This window comes from Oncorhynchus gorbuscha, linkage group LG11 (assembly GCF_021184085.1).
Source record: "Oncorhynchus gorbuscha isolate QuinsamMale2020 ecotype Even-year linkage group LG11, OgorEven_v1.0, whole genome shotgun sequence".
NCBI classification, from domain to species: domain Eukaryota; kingdom Metazoa; phylum Chordata; class Actinopteri; order Salmoniformes; family Salmonidae; genus Oncorhynchus; species Oncorhynchus gorbuscha.
Window position 1 is genome coordinate 52,729,735 of NC_060183.1, and position 16,940 is coordinate 52,746,674.

Sequence of the window (16,940 nt, forward strand, 5' to 3'; positions counted from 1 at the left end):
CAGTTGGCAATGTGGTCATTAAATGTATTTTCTCCCTCTTTACCTATGAGAGATTGCACTGCTTGGACTGACCTTGAGGTCCTCACCATTTGACTTGGCTATGTAGTATTATAACAGATCGAAGAAAGTATTATAACAGATCGAGGGCTAGTTTTGTTCCTGAATGTGTTTTGAACCACTTCCTTAGCTACTTCTTTGTCAGAGATCCACAACCAGTTACACAATGTGCTTTCTATTTGGTGTTTTTTCAGTAACTGGGGTTCATGTTCAGATTTTCAGATGCAATATTGTTATTATTTTCATGTTCAAGAATGTCTGAGTGCAGAAAGACGTGTTTACATGAAGTGACCTCACGAGAGAAGCTCTGTTCTGTTTGTTTGAATAATCTGGATAATACAGTTTATAAGGAGACTGACATCTACTCTAACTCACAGTGAAGTATATGGGACTATGGAAGAGAGGAAGTGTACAGTGAAATGTAATGATTGGGAGTATTAGTGAGGAATAGTGTCCCGTATGTCTTTTCAATGCTTCTCACGACACATACGGTGTACTCAGAAAGTATTAAGACCCCTTGACCTTTTCCACATTTTGTTACATTACAGCTTTATTCTAAAATGGTTTATATTGTTTTTTACCTCATCAATCTACACACAGTAAGTATTTAGATCCTTTACTCAGTATTTTGTTGAAGCACTTTTACAGCCTTGAGTCTTCTTGGGTATGACGCTTGGCACACCTGTATTTGGGGAGTTTCTCCCATTCTCAGTAGGTCCTCCCAAGCTCTGTCAGGTTGGATGGGGAGTGTCGCTGCACAGCTATTTTCAGGTCTCTCCAGAGATGTTTGCTCGGGTTCAAGTCCGGGCTCTGGCTGGGCCACTCAAGGACATTCAGAGACATGTCCCGAAGCCACTCCTGCATTGTCTTGGCTGTGTGCGTAGGATCATTGTCCTGTTGGAAGGTGAACTTTCACCCCAGTCTGAGGTCCTGAGTAGGTTTTTATCAAGGATTTCTCTGTACTTTGCTCAGTTCAGCTTTCCTTCGATCCTGACGAGTCTCCCAGTCCCTGCAGCTGAAAAACATACCCAGAGCATGATGCTGCCACCACCATGCTTCACCGTAGATATGGTGCCAGCTTTCCTCCAGGGGTGACGCTTGGCATTCAGGCCAAAGAGTTCAATCTTGGTTTCATCAGACCAAATAATGTTGTTTCTCATGATCTGAGAATCCTTTAAGTACCTTTTGGCAAACTCCCAGCGGGCTGTAATGTGCCTTTTACTGAGTGGCTTCCATCTGGCCACTCTAACATAAAGGCCTGATTGGTGGAGTGCTGCAGAGATGGTTGTCCTTCTGGAAGGTTCTCCCATTTCCACAGAGGAACTCTGGAGCTCTGTCAGAGTGACCATCGGATTCTTGTTCACCTTCCTGAATAAGGCCCTTCTCCTATTGCTCAGTTTGGCCAAGCGTGTCAAAAGCATTCCCCAGGGATGCTGGCCCATGTTGACTCCAATGCTTCCCACAGTTGTGTCAAGTTGGCTGGGTATCCTTTGGGTGGTGGACCATTCTTGATATAGATCGGAAACTGTTGAGCGTGACAAACCCAACAGCATTGCGGTGCTTGACACACTTAAACCAGTGTGCCTGGCACCTACTAGTAATAATACCCCGTTCAAAGGCATCTTATGTCTTGCCCATTCACCCTCAATGTCACAAATACACAATGTCTCAAGGCTTAAAAATCCTTCTTTAACATCTCTTGTCCTTCATCTACACTGATTTGAAGTGGATTTAACAAGTGACATCATAAAGGGATCATAGCTTCCCCTGGATTCACCTGGTCAGTCTGTCATGGTATCATGGAAAGATCAGATAGATGTTCCTAATGTTTTTTATACTCGTTGTATAACCCTGAACTGCTGTAGCTAAATTGTGCCTGGTGAGACCCTACTAGAGTTCATGTCTTTCTCTTTCAGTCTGTCAATGACCCAAATGTCTCTTCATTTCAACTCATCTGTGATCCTTTGTCATTTATTTTGTATAATTATTTTAATAAACAAAATACTTTTATCCAGATATGAAATGTTCAAGTGGGTATTTTTTGTTGTTGTATCTGTTCATGTTGTCCCTGGTAATGCAGGGGGTTAAATATTACACAATTGACTTACAAGTCTTTATTTATTTTACCTTTATTTAACTAGGCAAGTCAGTTAAAAACAAATTCTTATTTTTCAATGACAGCCTAGGAACAGTGTGTCAACTGTCTGTTCAGGGGCAGAAAGAGAGATCTGATCTTGTCAGCTCAGTGGTTTGAACTTGTAACCTTCCGGTTACTAGTACAACACTCTAACCACTAGGCCAACACTCTAACCACTAGGCTACCCTGCCACCCAAAGTAAGGTATAGATATAAAGACTTTATCAATAACCTGTCAGCTTTTTTATACATCCCCATTACAGTATTACCTGAAAAGGATAGTTCACCCTAAAACCAGATTATATGGTGCCAAATCTTTCCTACCTAATGTGTATTCCAGACTGTTGAATTTAAAAAGTTGTCCATAGGAGTGCAAATCTATTCATGAATTCACTGGAATGTAGACTGAATTATTGGCACCAACCCTGACGAGAACCCTTTGATTTTGTGGTGAACAATCCCAATTAAAGTGCTATTTGCTTATTACTGTACCTCTCAGTAAGTCATAGGAAAAACACATTTCAATAGTGCAAGAAAATATTTATTTGCTACATATTTACATTCCTTCCACCCCTAGTGGATTGTACAATGCATATTTGAGTTGAAGCCTTAGAAATGAAAACTTACTGAAGGCTACTGTAAGCACAGTAAATATTAATGTACTAGAGCTGATTGCTTTTCTTATGTAGCAAATCCACTCTTACTTTCCTGTGTCTTGTTGTATGTGTATGATGTGTGTGTATGCTGTGTAGGTGTTTTGCAGTAGTAGTGCATGTGAAACTGATCTAGGCGCTATTCTGGGTGTGTGTTTTGGTGAGGGCTGGCCAGTGGTTTGTTACTGAGGTCTCTCCCCTTCTGGTGGCATGCAGCATCCACTCCATCAAGGAACTGTTCTGCTCGCTGGGTGGCTGACGTTTACTGTCGTCTAGGCAGTCTGGGTCCAGTAGACAACTCTCTGTAGAAATAAGATAGAACAATCATATAGTAGACCAAACATCAATATGAATTTTTTTTTTTTGCATTACTATGAACTGAAGTGTCACCTCACTAACCAGTGGATGATTCAAAAGTTAAATATAGGCAAAAAGATATTCTGGGTTCAAGTATTTACACAATAAGTTACCTCTTACTAGTAAAAACACTATCACATCGGTTTCAAGCTCACCTCTCCATTTACTGTCTTCATCAAGTCCAGCAGACAGACAGGCTTGGGCTAACAAAGAAAGAGGACTGTCTTACCAGCATCACAGCACACCCCAGGTGCAGCACAGTGTCCCTCCTCAGACCCACACACTCTTCCTCCGGCCTCACAGGGAGAGGGCAGGTAGTTCTCCTCCACACAACTAACTGCCTCTGGGGAGCCCACGTAGCAGCCCATCCCTTCCCCACAGCAGATACTGGGGCCAAAGCAGAGGCCCCGGTTTCCGGGGCCACATGACATGCACTGAAAATAAAAGGATCCCTTGTAAATAGCTGTGTAGAAGGTTAAAGCCAGGTAAGTTACAACACCGCTGATTGGCCTACTGTGTTTCAGTGGCTTAAATTAATAGTTACTTTTATTTAAGATTCAATACTGCAGGCATTATCAAGGAGTCACATAAAAGGATGATGTCGCAGGCTACATTTGATCTCTGGCAGAGTTCATTTGTAGGCTATTCACATTAAGCTGATTTGATGCGTATCTGTAAGAACTGTTTCATTAACCACGGAACAGAATGAATAGGCTACTTAATTTCAAACCAATGGATTCTTTGCACCAATAGGCCTAAAGTGTATTAAAACACCAAAGCTCTCACTTCCTTCCCGAACAACCTAATTAAAACCAATCAACTGTTAAAATTATTGCGAACAAAACAGTAACTTTCCTTAGAAAAATATTTTAAATCGAAAAATAACTTACCGGTCTTTGCAGATCAGGAAAAGAGCGCTTCCCGCCTCGCGGACAGTTCTGGATGTAGCATGCAGATGAGAGCGCGAGGAGCCCCAGGACGCACAGAAGTGGAATAGTAGAATCTGGCATCTTGTTCCGTCTAAAGTGCTTCGTCCAATTTGTACTGTAGGCTACGGCTACAACTGAACTCCTTCAAATGGCTCGTTGGCTTTTTTGAACGACTAAGAACTTTCCGTTATTTATTGGGATCGTCCAAATTGGTACAACGCTGATAAAGCTTAAGCTTCGCGCCTACGTCATCACATAATTTGCCTCTCCCCACCGTGACCATCGCCAATGTCCGATCTGATCTCTGATGATTCAACTGTCAAAATTAGGCTAATCCCTCTCCCATTTGATTAAAGACTATTTAGAATTGACCAATAACACTGGTAAATTAGATGAATGAGACTGACACTGCCTGTTTATATACAGTGGCAAGAAAAAGTATGTGAACCATTTGGAAATACCTGGATTTCTGCATAAATTTATCAAAAAATTTGATCTGATCTTCATCAAGGTCACAACAATAGACAAATCTGCTTAAACTAATAACACACAAACAATTATACGTTTTCATGTCTTTATTGAACACACCGTGTAAACATTCACAGTGCAGGGTGGAAAAAGTATGTGAACCCTTGGATTTAATAACTGGTTGACCCTCCTTAGGAAGCAATAACCTAAACCAAACTTTTTCTGTAGTTGCGGATCAGACCTGCACAACGATCAGGAGGAATTTTGGATCATTCCTCTTTACAAAACTGTTTCAGTTCAGCAATATTCTTGGGATGTCTGGTGTGAACTACTCTCTTCAGGTCATGCCACAGCATCTCAAATCGGGTTGAGGTCAGGACTCTGACTGGGTCACTCCAGAAGGCGTATTTTCTTCTGTTGAAGCCGTATTTTCTTCTGTTGTTGATTTACTTCGGGTGTTTTGGGTCTTTGTCCTGTTGCATCACCCAACCTCTGTTGAGCTTCAATTGGCGGATAGACAGCCTCACATTCTCCTGAAAAATGTTTTGATAAACTTTGGAATTCATTTTTCCATCGATGATAGCAAGCTGTCCAGGCCCTGAGCCAGCAAAGCAGCCCCAAACCATGATGCTCCTTCCACCATACTTTACAGTTGGGATGAGGTTTTGATGTTGGTGTGCTGTGCCTTTTTTCTCTCCACACAGAGTATTGTGTGTTCCTTCCAAACAACTCAGCTGTAGTTTAATCTGTACACAGAATACTTTGCCAGTAGCACTATGGAACATCCATGTGCACTTTTGCAAACTTCAGACATGCAGCAATGTTTTCTTTTGGACAGCAGTGGCTTTTTCCGTGGTGTCCTCCCATGAACACCATTCTTGTTACGTGTTTTACGTATTGTAGACTGATCAACAGAAATGTTAGCATGTTCCAGATATTTATGTAAGTCTTTAGCTGACACTAGGATTACTCTTAACCTCATTGAGCATTCTGAGCTGTGCTCTTGCAGTCGCTCTGGATAAGAGCGTCTGCTAAATGACTTAAATGTAAATGTAATCTTTGCAGTACGGCCACTCCTAGGGAGAGTAGCAACAGTGCTGAACTTTCTCCATTTATAGACAATTTGTCTTACTGTGGACTGATGAACATCAAGGCTTTTAGAGATACTTTTGTAACCTTTTCCAGCTTTATGCAAGCCAACAAATCTTAATCTTAGGTCTACTGAGACCTCTTTGTTTGAGGCATGGTTCACATCAGGCAATGCTTGTTGTGAATAGCAAACTCAAATTTTGTGAGTGTTTTTATAGGGCAAGGCAGCTCTAACCAACATCTCCAATCTCATCTCATTGATTGGACTCCAGATTAGCTGACTCCTGACTCCAATTAGCTTTTGGAGAAGTCCTTAGCCTAGGGGTTCACATACTTTTTCCAACCTATACTGTGAATGCTTAAATGATGTATTCAATATAGACAAGAAAAATACAATACAGTTTAAGCATGCTATGTTTGTCTATTGTTGTGACTTAGATGAAGATCAGATCAAATTTGATGACCAATTTATGCAGAAATCCAGGTAATTCCAAAGGGTTCACATACTTTTTCTTGCCACCGTACTTCAAGGAGTTGTCTGGAAAACGCTCTTGACAAGCCTATCCACTGTCAGGTTTTTGCCTAGGCCTATATGAAATGATGTGACACCATAGACATTCCAAACATATGCATTACAAAGAAATATAACCATTTCATTACATAATAATGCCAATGACTTCAATAATTGTCTCTAAAAACACATCCTAAACCTGTATTTCCATAACATAGGCCAAAATATAATTTGTAAGTGATTTCAACTCATTTTAGGTCATGCAAATGGTCTCCCCTTAATTAACCGTTTGCATCCCAATCATACAAGAGACTGGGAAGAGGGATGGCAATGTTAAAAGAGAAAGAAGGAACAGAAATAGTGAGTAATAGAGAAATGTTTGACTAAATGTGAAACAAAATGTGTGACATTGATCCAGAGTGATGTGCTTGTGACAGGTTATTAGACAGACAGGCAGACACAGAGAGAGAGCAAGCATTGTAAGACCCAGAGTGATGAGCTGCATCATAAATCTTCCATTTTGTTTATGGCACATCAAGCAGGACCTCTGAACATGAGCTAAAGAAGCTGTCAGTCCTTTACAGCGATGCCACTGCTAATTGCTCTGAATATTTATGACTGTTACACTAAACCAGCTGTTCGTATGCAAGGCAGAAAACAAAATGGAGCAACAGTGTGAAGTCATGGGGAGCCTTCAAATGAATGGAGCAAAAAGAACAATATCTACCCTCCACCCCCATGGCTGTATGGAAATGATGTGATGTCACAACCACAGCCAGTGCAACTAGTTGGGAGAGGAAACATGATTCCCAATGATATTGTTACATTAGCATACAATGGTGCAGCTTGGCACACACATTTCTTAGACTGACCAATTATTCCATACATAGTCTACTGTAGAGCAATGGCAGTTGTGGGGGAACTGTGAAAGAGACCAACATTCTGAATGGAACAATAGTTCATGGTTCCATCCAATAGGCCTTATGCACATTCCATGATCGAACGTTCTAAACACACTTCCTATCGGTTTGGCAATTTCCGGTCAGTCTAGTTGTTATCGACGATATAACGTTACTACCACTATATCGCAGTTTTTTTACTAGGTGTCTTCAGGACTTGCCTCAAATGAATATTGTACATCGAATTGTTACATCAGCCTCCGAGACTCCAGCTAGCAAGAATGACAAGGGGTTCAATATGTATATAGGAAGCTACATAGACAACTATGTTGATAACAACTAGACTGACCGGAAATTGCCAAACCGATAGGAAGTGTGTTTAGAACGTTCGTTCATAGAATGTGCATTAGGCCTATTGGCAACAGATTTCCATGCAAATATTCTAAAATATGCATAAAGAAAATATGCTAATTTTCTCACAAGTGGTGTTTCCACCAAACAGACTTACTGTGTTATGCCATTGTGCACACAAAATGTTATTTTTGCTTAAAAGATTTCATGTACCGAATACAAATCTAAAGCTCAATGTGTTTCTCATAGTTCATTTTACCTCTCACAAAAAGATCCCACCATGTCGAACAAACAAATTATCTGTAGGCATTTATAAAATTGTACCAAAACATCTTGTTTCCATCACAGCTGTAGTGACTTTTTTTATACTGTATGACTTTACTCGCATAAAAACTGTGCATAGAAACATGGTTTATGATAAATAATAAATAATAATAAATACCTTGAAATAAACCTTGAAACCAATATCAGTTGGACATGACATGGACAGATGGAGCAGGGAGAAAATAAGCTACAGCTTGTGTGTGGTTTTGCACACGAGCATATTTATGCAGTGACATTTGACACGTTTTTATTTAGGAATAAATCAAGCCATTGGAAATTCAAATGGGCCTTTCTAAATGAGTGTTAATTCTCAGTGTCCTAACAGGTGGCTTGTTGCATATCATACTGGCGTTAGAATAGTAAATTCTCAATAAGGGTCTCGTCAGAATTAGACAGAGGAAAAGTGACAAACAAATCCAATGCAGAGATGCGCCTGGGGACATCATGTGCATGTCTATAGCTCCGTTTATACCTGTGGTTAACATGCATCCTACATCCTGATATGGTCTGTTTACACTTATAAGATCACAATGCGTCTTTTAAACATCTACCCCTGTCTAAAAATGTGTGCACAATCATAATGTGGATGAGATCAAATCAAAATCTAATCTAATTTTATGGTATCGTACTCATATGTTGTAGATACAGCAAAATGCTTATATATATTTGTATTTATTTTTTATTTCACCTTTATTTAACCAGGTAGGCAAGTTGAGAACAAGTTCTCATTTACAATTGCGACCTGGCCAAGATAAAGCAAAGCAGTTCGACAGATACACGACACAGAGTTACACATGGAGTAAAACAAACATACAGTCAATAATACAGTATAAACAAGTCTATATACAATGTGAGCAAATGAGGTGAGAAGGGAGGTAAAGGCAAAAAAGGCATTGGTGGCAGAGTAAATACAATATAGCAAGTAAAACACTGGAATGGTAGTTATGCAATGGAAGAATGTGCAAAGTAGAAATAAAAATAATGGGGTGCAAAGGAGCAAAATAAATAAATAAATGAAATACAGTTGGGAAAGAGGTAGTTGTTTGGGCTAAATTATAGGTGGGCTATGTACAGTTGCAGTAATCTGTGAGCTGCTCTGACAGTTGGTGCTTAAAGCTAGTGAGGGAGATAAGTGTTTCCAGTTTCAGAGATTTTTGTAGTTCGTTCCAGTCATTGGCAGCAGAGAACTGGAAGGAGAGGCGGCCGAAGAAAGAATTGGTTTTGGGGGTGACTAGAGAGATATACATGCTGGAGCGTGTGCTACAGGTGGGAGATGCTATGGTGACCAGCGAGCGGAGATAAGGGGGGACTTTACCTAGCAGGGTCTTGTAGATGACATGGAGCCAGTGGGTTTGGCGACGAGTATGAAGCGAGGGCCAGCCAACGAGAGCGTACAGGTCGCAATGGTGGGTAGTATATGGGGCTTTGGTGACAAAACGGATTGCACTGTGATAGACTGCATCCAATTTGTTGAGTAGGGTATTGGAGGCTATTTTGTAAATGACATCGCCAAAGTCGAGGATTGGTAGGATGGTCAGTTTTACAAGGGTATGTTTGGCAGCATGAGTGAAGGATGCTTTGTTGCGAAATAGGAAGCCAATTCTAGATTTAACTTTGGATTGGAGATGTTTGATATGGGTCTGGAAGGAGAGTTTACAGTCTAACCAGACACCTAAGTATTTGTAGTTGTCCACGTATTCTAAGTCAGAGCCGTCCAGAGTAGTGATGTTGGACAGGCGGGTAGGTGCAGGTAGGGATTGGTTGAAGAGCATTCATTTAGTTTTACTTGTATTTAAGAGCAATTGGAGGCCACGGAAGGAGAGTTGTATGGCATTGAAGCTTGCCTGGAGGGTTGTTAACACAGTGTCCAAAGAAGGGCCGGAAGTATACAGAATGGTGTCGTCTGCGTAGAGGTGGATCAGAGACTCACCAGCAGCAAGAGCGACCTCATTGATGTATACAGAGAAGAGAGTCGGTCCAAGAATTGAACCCTGTGGCACCCCCATAGAGACTGCCAGAGGTCGTGACAGCAGACCCTCCGACTTGACACACTGAACTCTATCAGAGAAGTAGTTGGTGAACCAGGCGAGGCAATCATTTAAGAAACCAAGGCTGTCGAGTCTGCCGATGAGGATGTTGTGATTGACAGAGTCGAAAGCCTTGGCCAGATCAATGAATACGGCTGCACAGTAATGTTTCTTATCGATGGTGGTTAAGATATCGTTTAGGACCTTGAGCGTGGCTGAGGTGCACCCATGACCAGCTCTGAAACCAGATTGCATAGCAGAGAAGGTATGGTGAGATTCAAAATGGTCGGTAATCTGTTTGTTGACTTGGCTTTCGAAGACCTTAGAAAGGCATGGTAGGATAGATATAGGATGTCATAAGGTGAATGTACCAATTTGTAAGTCGCTCTGGATAAGAGCGTCTGCTAAATGACTTGAATGTAAATGTAAATGTAAATGTCTTTAGCAGTTTGGGTCAAGAGTGTCCCCCCCTTTGAAGAGGGGGATGACCGCAGCTGCTTTCCAATCTTTGGGAATATCAGATGACACGAAAGAGAGGTTGAACAGGCTAGTAATAGGGGTGGCAACAATTTTGGCAGATAATTTTAGAAAGAAAGGGTCCAGATTGTCTAGCCCGGCTGATTTGTAGGGGTCCAGATTTTGCAGCTCTTTCAGAACATCAGCTGAATGGATTTGGGAGAAGGAGAAATGGGGAAGGCTTGGGTGAGTTGCTGTTGGGGGTGCAGTGCTGTTGACCGGGGTAGGAGTAGCCAGGTGGAGAGCATGGCCAGCCGTAGAAAAATACTTATTGAAATTCTCAATTATGGTGGATTTATCAGTGGTGACAGTGTTTCCTATCTTCAGTGCAGTGGGCAGCTGGGAGGAGGTGTTCTTATTCTCCATGGACTTTACAGTGTCCCAGAACTTTTTTGAGTTAGTGTTGCAGGAAGCAAATTTCTGCTTGAAAAAGCTAGCCTTGGCTTTTCTAACTGCCTGTGTATAATGGTTTCTAGCTTCCCTGAACAGCTGCATATCACGGGGGCTGTTCGATGCTAATGCAGAACGCCATAGGATGCTTTTGTGTTGGTTAAGGGCAGTCAGGTCTGGGGAGAACCAAGGGCTATATCTGTTCCTGGTTCTAAATGTCTTGAATGAGGCATGTTTATTTAAGATGGTTAGGAAGCCATTTTAAAAAAAATATCCAGGCATCCTCTACTGACGGGATGAGATCAATATCCTTCCAGGATACCCCGGCCAGGTCGAGTAGAAAGGCCTGCTCGCTGAATTGTTTCAGGGAGCGTTTTACAGTGATGAGTGGAGGTCGTTTGACCGCTGACCCATTACGGATGCAGGCAATAGAGCTACAATAGTGCAGTAATACCGAACAATACACACAAATCCCCCAAAATAAAAATCAAGAAATTTCAGAAAGAGCCATTTCTGAGTCCAGAATAGAAATATGATTAGAAACTGGGTGGTTCGAGCCCTGAATACTGATTGGCTGACAACCATGGTATATTAGACCATACACCACCGGTAAGACAAAATATGTATTTTTACTGATTAAATTACATTGGTAACCAATTTAGCTCTAGGGGTTAAGATTATGGTTAAGGTTAGGATTTAGGTTAAAGGGTTAAGGTTATAGTTAGCTAAAAGGGTTAGGGTAAGGTTAAGGGAATGGTTAGCTAATATGCTAAGTAGGTGCATGGTAGCAAAAAAGTAGTTGCTAATTACCTAAAATGCTAAAGTTGTCCGTGATGAGATTCAAACACGCAACCTTTGGGTTACTAGACTTTTGAGTTATAATACCCTGCTTTCGTTTTTGCCTTAAGTAACTAACCTAAACTCAGCAAAAAAAGAAAAGTCCCTTTTTCAGGACCCTGTCTTTCAAAGATAATTCGTAAAAATACAAATAACTTCACAGATCTTTATTGTAGAGGGTTTAAACACTGTTTTCCATGCTTGTTCAATGAACCATAAACAATTAATGAACATGCACATGTGGAACGGTCATTAAGACAATAACAGCTTACAGATGGTAGGCAATTAACGCCACACTAAAGAGGCCTTTCTACTGACTCTGAAAAACACCAAAAGAAAGATGCCCAGGGTCCCTGCCCATCTGCGTGAACGTGCCTTAGGCATGCTGCAAGGAGGCATGAGGACTGCAGATGTGGCCAGGGCAATAAATTGCAAAGTCCGTACTTTGAGACGCCTAAGACAGTGCTACAGGGAGACAAGATGGACCGCTGATCGTCCTTGCAGTGACAGACCACGTGTAACAACACCTGCACATGATCGGTACATCAGAACATCACACCTGCAGGACAGGTACAGGATGGCAACAACTGCCTGAGTTACACCAGGAACGCACAATCAATCCATCAGTACTCAGACTGCCCGCAAATAGGCTGAGAGAGGCTGGACTGAGGGCCTGTAGGCCTGTTGTAAGGCAGGTCCTCACCAGACATCACCGGCAACAACGTCGCCTATGGGCACAAACCCACTGTCGCTGGACCAGACAGGACTGGCAAAAAGTGCTCGAGTCGCGGTTTTGTCTCACCAGGGGTGATGGTCGGATTCGCATTTATCGTCGAAGAAATTAATGTTACACCGAGGCCTGTAGTCGCGAGAGGGATCGATTTGGAGGTGGAGGGTCCGTCATAGTCTGGGGCGGTGTGTCATAGCATCATCGGACTGAGCTTGTTTTCATTGCAGGCAATCTCAACGCTGTGCGTTACAGGGAAGACATCCTCCCCCCTCATGTGGTACCCTTCCTGCAGGCTCATCCTGACATGACCCTCCAGAATGACAATGCCACCAGCCATACTGCTCATTCTGTACATGATTTCCTGCAAGACGTGAATGTCAGTGTTCTGTCATGGCCAGCGAAGAGCCATTCCATTGAGCACGTCTGGGACCTGTTGGATCAGAGGGTGAGGGCTAGGGCCATTCCCCCCAGAAATGCCTGGGAACTTGCAAGTGCCTTGGTGGGGTAACATCTCACAGCAAGAACTATTATCTAACCATATCAAACGTAACATACCTGTATCATACTAATTTGAGTGTCCTGGATTTACATTTACTATTTTACGTCTAGTCTATGCAACCAGTCTGGATCAGGACAAAGGACGCATGTTAGAACCGGGTATAAACAGGCGTGCTTTTGTTAATGTGCCTGTGTGTGTGTATGAGAAAGAGTGGGAAACACTTATTGCGCAGCACTTATGCGCATCTGACAGAAACCTTGGTGACATTACAAGCTTTGATGCTAATTCATGCTACAGCCTATCATGCTGACACCGTTACATTTTCCCCTTGTTTTAACTGAAATATAATTTTTTAAATACCCTCATCCTTTCAAAAGTTCTTCAAGAAAGTATTTATGTATTAGGAAAATGTATTGATATACCTTATAAAACAACTTAAAATAACAATTACATAAAGTTGTATTCTCTTCAAAACATTAAATCAACCAATTTTACCTGCCCTTTATTGTTTTCACAATCTGTTGTCTATCATGAGGCCCTGTGATTGAAATGATTCACTCTATATGAAAATTAGATTTAGTTACACAATATTTGTTGATGACCTTTGCAAACAAACACTTCTATAACTCCCTCCACGTCCTTTAGTGACTGACTGTTTGTCATAATGGCACCTAATTTTTATTTGACAGTCCACTTAGCAGGACCAGTGACATCTGGCGCACATCCTCTATTTCGTGAAGTATTTAGTATTTTATTAGGATCCCCATTAGCGGTTGCCAAGGCAGCACCTACTCTTCCTGTGGCCCAAACAGAAATAAAACATGACATCATACAAAACATTTCTCCATTATTACATTACAATTTTACAATACATGAATAAGAATAATGTGTGGGTGAGTGTAGAGTGTGTGTGTTAGAGTGAGTGTATGTGTGTGTTCACAGTCAGCATTGTGCCTTTATCTGTTTATTAAATCAGATTTCATTGCTAGCTTGAGTTACCTGAGGTGGGAGAGAGTTCCATGAATGGCTCTATATAGTACTGTGTATTTCTTAGCCTCTGTTCTGGACAGAGACGTCTGCAGTATATCTTGTGGGGTATGCACACTGACATAGCACACCCCCACAAGGCCACGCCACTGGGTATGTATGGCTGTCTGAGCTAGAGGTCGATCGATTAATCGGAATGGCCGATTAATTAGGGCAGATTTAAGTTTTCATAACAATCGGAAATCTGTATTTTTTTTACACCTTTATTTAATCTTTATTTAACCTGGCAAGTCAGTTAAGAACACATTCTTATTTTCAATAACGGCCTAGAAACGGTGGGATAACTGCCTCGTTCAGGGGCAGAAAGACAGATTTTCACCTTGTCAGCTCGGGGGATCCAATCTTGCAACTTTACAGTTAACTAGTCCAACGCAATAACGACATGCCTCTCTCTCCTTGCACTCCACAAGGAGACTGCCTGTTACGCAAATGCAGTAAGCCAAGATAAGTTGCTAGCTAGCATTAAACCTATCTTATAAAAAACAATCAATCATAATCACTAGTTAACTACACATGGTTTATGAGATTACTAGATATTATCTAGCGTGTCCTGTGTTGCATATAATCTGACTGAGCATACAAGCATACAAGTATCTGACTAAGTGGTGGTAGGCAAAAGCAGGCCATAAACATTCATTCAAACAGCACTTTCGTGCGTATTGCCAGCAGCTCTTCGTTGTGCGTCAAGCATTGAGCTGTTTATGACTTCAAACCTATCAACTCCTGAGATGAGGCTGGGGTGACCTAAGTGAAATGGCTGGCTAGTTAGCGTGTGCTAATAGCGTTTCAAACTTCCCTCACTCTGAGCCTTGGGGTGGTTGTTTCCTGTGCTCTGCATGGGTAACGCTGCTTCGATGTGGTGGCTGTTGTCGTTGTGTTACTGGTTCGAGCCCAGGGAGGAGCGAGGAGAGGGACGGAAGCTATACTGTTACACTGGCAATACTAAAGTGCCTATAAGAATATCCAATAGTCAAAGGTTAATGAAATGCAAATTGTATAGAGGGAAATAGTCCTATAATAACTACAACCTAAAACTTCTTACCTGGGAATATTGAAGACTCATGTTAAAAGGAACCAGCTTTCATATGTTCTCATGTTCTGAGCAAGGAACTGAAACGTTAGCTTTCTTACATAACACATATTGCACTTTTACGTTCTTCTCCAACACTTTGTTTTTGCATTATTTAAACCAAATTGAACATGTTTCATTATCTACTTGAGGCTAAATTGATTTTATTGATGTATTATATTAAGTTCAAATAAGTGTTAATTCAGTATTGTTGTAATTGTCATTATTACAAACACATTTTTTTATATATATATAAATCGGCCGATTAATCGGCATCAGCCTTTTTTGGTCCTCCAATAATCGGTATCGGTATCGTCATTGAAAAATCATAATCGGTCGACCTCTAGTCTGAGCTGTGTGTTAACTGATTGAAAATTAGCCTTGTGGTAACTTTGCTACATTTTACATGAACCATTTTACAGAACCATGCTAGCTCTGTGAAGAACGGGACCGCCAAATGCTGAAGCGCATAGTGCATAAAAATCGTCTTTCTTCAGTTGCAACACTCACTACCGAGTTCCAAAGTGCCTATGGAAGCAACGTCAGCACAATAACTGTTTGTCGGGAGCTTCATGGGATCACCATGCGCAATGCCAAGCATCAGCTCGAGTGGTGTAAAGCTCGCCGCCAATAGACTCTGAAGCAGTGGAAACGCGTTCTCTGGAGTGATGAACCACACTTCAACATCTGGCAGTCCGACGGACTAATCTGGGTTTGGTGGATGCCAGGAGAACGCTTCCTGCCCCAATGAATAGTGGCAACTGTAAAGTGTGGTGGAGGAGGAATAATAGTCTGAGCTGTTTTTCATGATTTGGGCTAGGCCCCTTAGTTCCAGTGAAGGGAAATCTTAACGCTACAGCATACAATGACATTCTAGACTACTCTCAGATTCAAACTTTGTGGCAACAGTCTGGAAGGCCCTTTCCTGTTTCATCATGACAATGCCCCCGTGCCCAAAGCGAGGTCCATACAGAAATGGTTTGTCGAGATCGGTGTGGAAGATCTTGACTGACCTGCACAGAGCCCTGACCTCAACCCCATCGAATACCTTTGGGAGGAATTGGAATGCAGACTGCGAGCCAGACCTTATTTCCCAGAATCAGTACCCAACCTCGCTAATGCTCTTGTGGCTGAATGGAAGCAAGTCCCCGCAGCAATGTTCCAATATCTAGTGGAAAACCTTCCCAGAAGAGTAGAGGCTGTTATAGCAGCAAAGAGGGGACCAGCTCCATATTAATACCCATGATTTTGTAATGAGATGTTCGACATTATCACAAGTGTTGTGATAATTGCGATGTTTGCTCTATAACCTGTTAGCTCATATGCCCTGTGACCATGACATATGCCTAAGGCCGAGACAATAAGAAGACACAGTGGCAGAATAAATTCAACAGCAAAACCCTGAGAGCAACCTCTGTCCGGTGAAGTCAACAAAGATAATGTTTCCGACATTTTCCGACAACTAAACAAATATGGATTCAGAACCACGGAGAGTCGCAACATTTCTTTATCATCATAGGGGTATGCTTAGTCTAATTCAGTGACAACTAAAAGATACCAAAAACAATTTAGTCCAATCAATGTAAGCTAAATATGATGTGGCTGTCCATGGTTCTGATTTGTGTGTTTGTGTTCGTGCAAGTAGAAAAACATGTTGACTCACCCTACTCATCCTCCTCTCTCATGTTGAAGAAATGGTCTACGACACTGTCATACAGTACACGCTTTATTTTTTTGTTGTTCTAGGCTACATCCTTCCAGGCTAACTTCCTTTCATGGGCAACATTAGCTAGTTAACATTAGCCTGACAGAGCTGGTGTAACGGAGTCAGGTTTGTAGGCCTCCTTCCTCGCACATGCTTTTTCAGTTCTGCCCACAAATTTTCTATAGGATTGAGGTCAGGGCTTTGTGATGGCCACTCCAATACCTTGACTTTGTTGTCCTTAAGCCATTTTGCCACAACTTTGGAAGTATGCTTGGAGTTATTGTCCATTTGGAAGACCCATTTGCGACCAAGCTTTAACTTCCTGACATATCTTGAGATGTTAATT

At 41.7% G+C, this 16,940-nt stretch overlaps 1 protein-coding gene across 1 annotated transcript; it reads right to left on the bottom strand.

The window, feature by feature from the left end:
* Positions 1-2,716: 2,716 nt before the first annotated feature.
* LOC124048924 (vasotocin-neurophysin VT 1) lies at positions 2,717-4,371 on the bottom strand. Its single transcript, XM_046370102.1, has 3 exons — positions 4,094-4,371; positions 3,433-3,637; positions 2,717-3,148 (listed from the first exon to the last, which is right to left on the bottom strand). Exons 1-3 carry the CDS (start codon positions 4,211-4,213, stop codon positions 2,979-2,981), a joined length of 495 nt encoding a protein of 164 aa, XP_046226058.1. The 5' UTR covers positions 4,214-4,371; the 3' UTR covers positions 2,717-2,978.
* Positions 4,372-16,940: the final 12,569 nt, after the last annotated feature.

Excerpts from the sequence above, each read along its gene's own strand:
- LOC124048924 (XM_046370102.1), bottom strand. The coding sequence starts at position 4,213 with ATGCCAGATTCTACTATTCCACTTCTGTGCGTCCTGGGGCTCCTCGCG. Across the intron at positions 3,638-4,093 it reads TTCCTGATCTGCAAAGACCG|TGCATGTCATGTGGCCCCGG; the intron begins GTAAGTTATTTT and ends TTTTATTTTCAG. Across the intron at positions 3,149-3,432 it reads TGGGGTGTGCTGTGATGCTG|AGAGTTGTCTACTGGACCCA; the intron begins GTAAGACAGTCC and ends TTATTTCTACAG.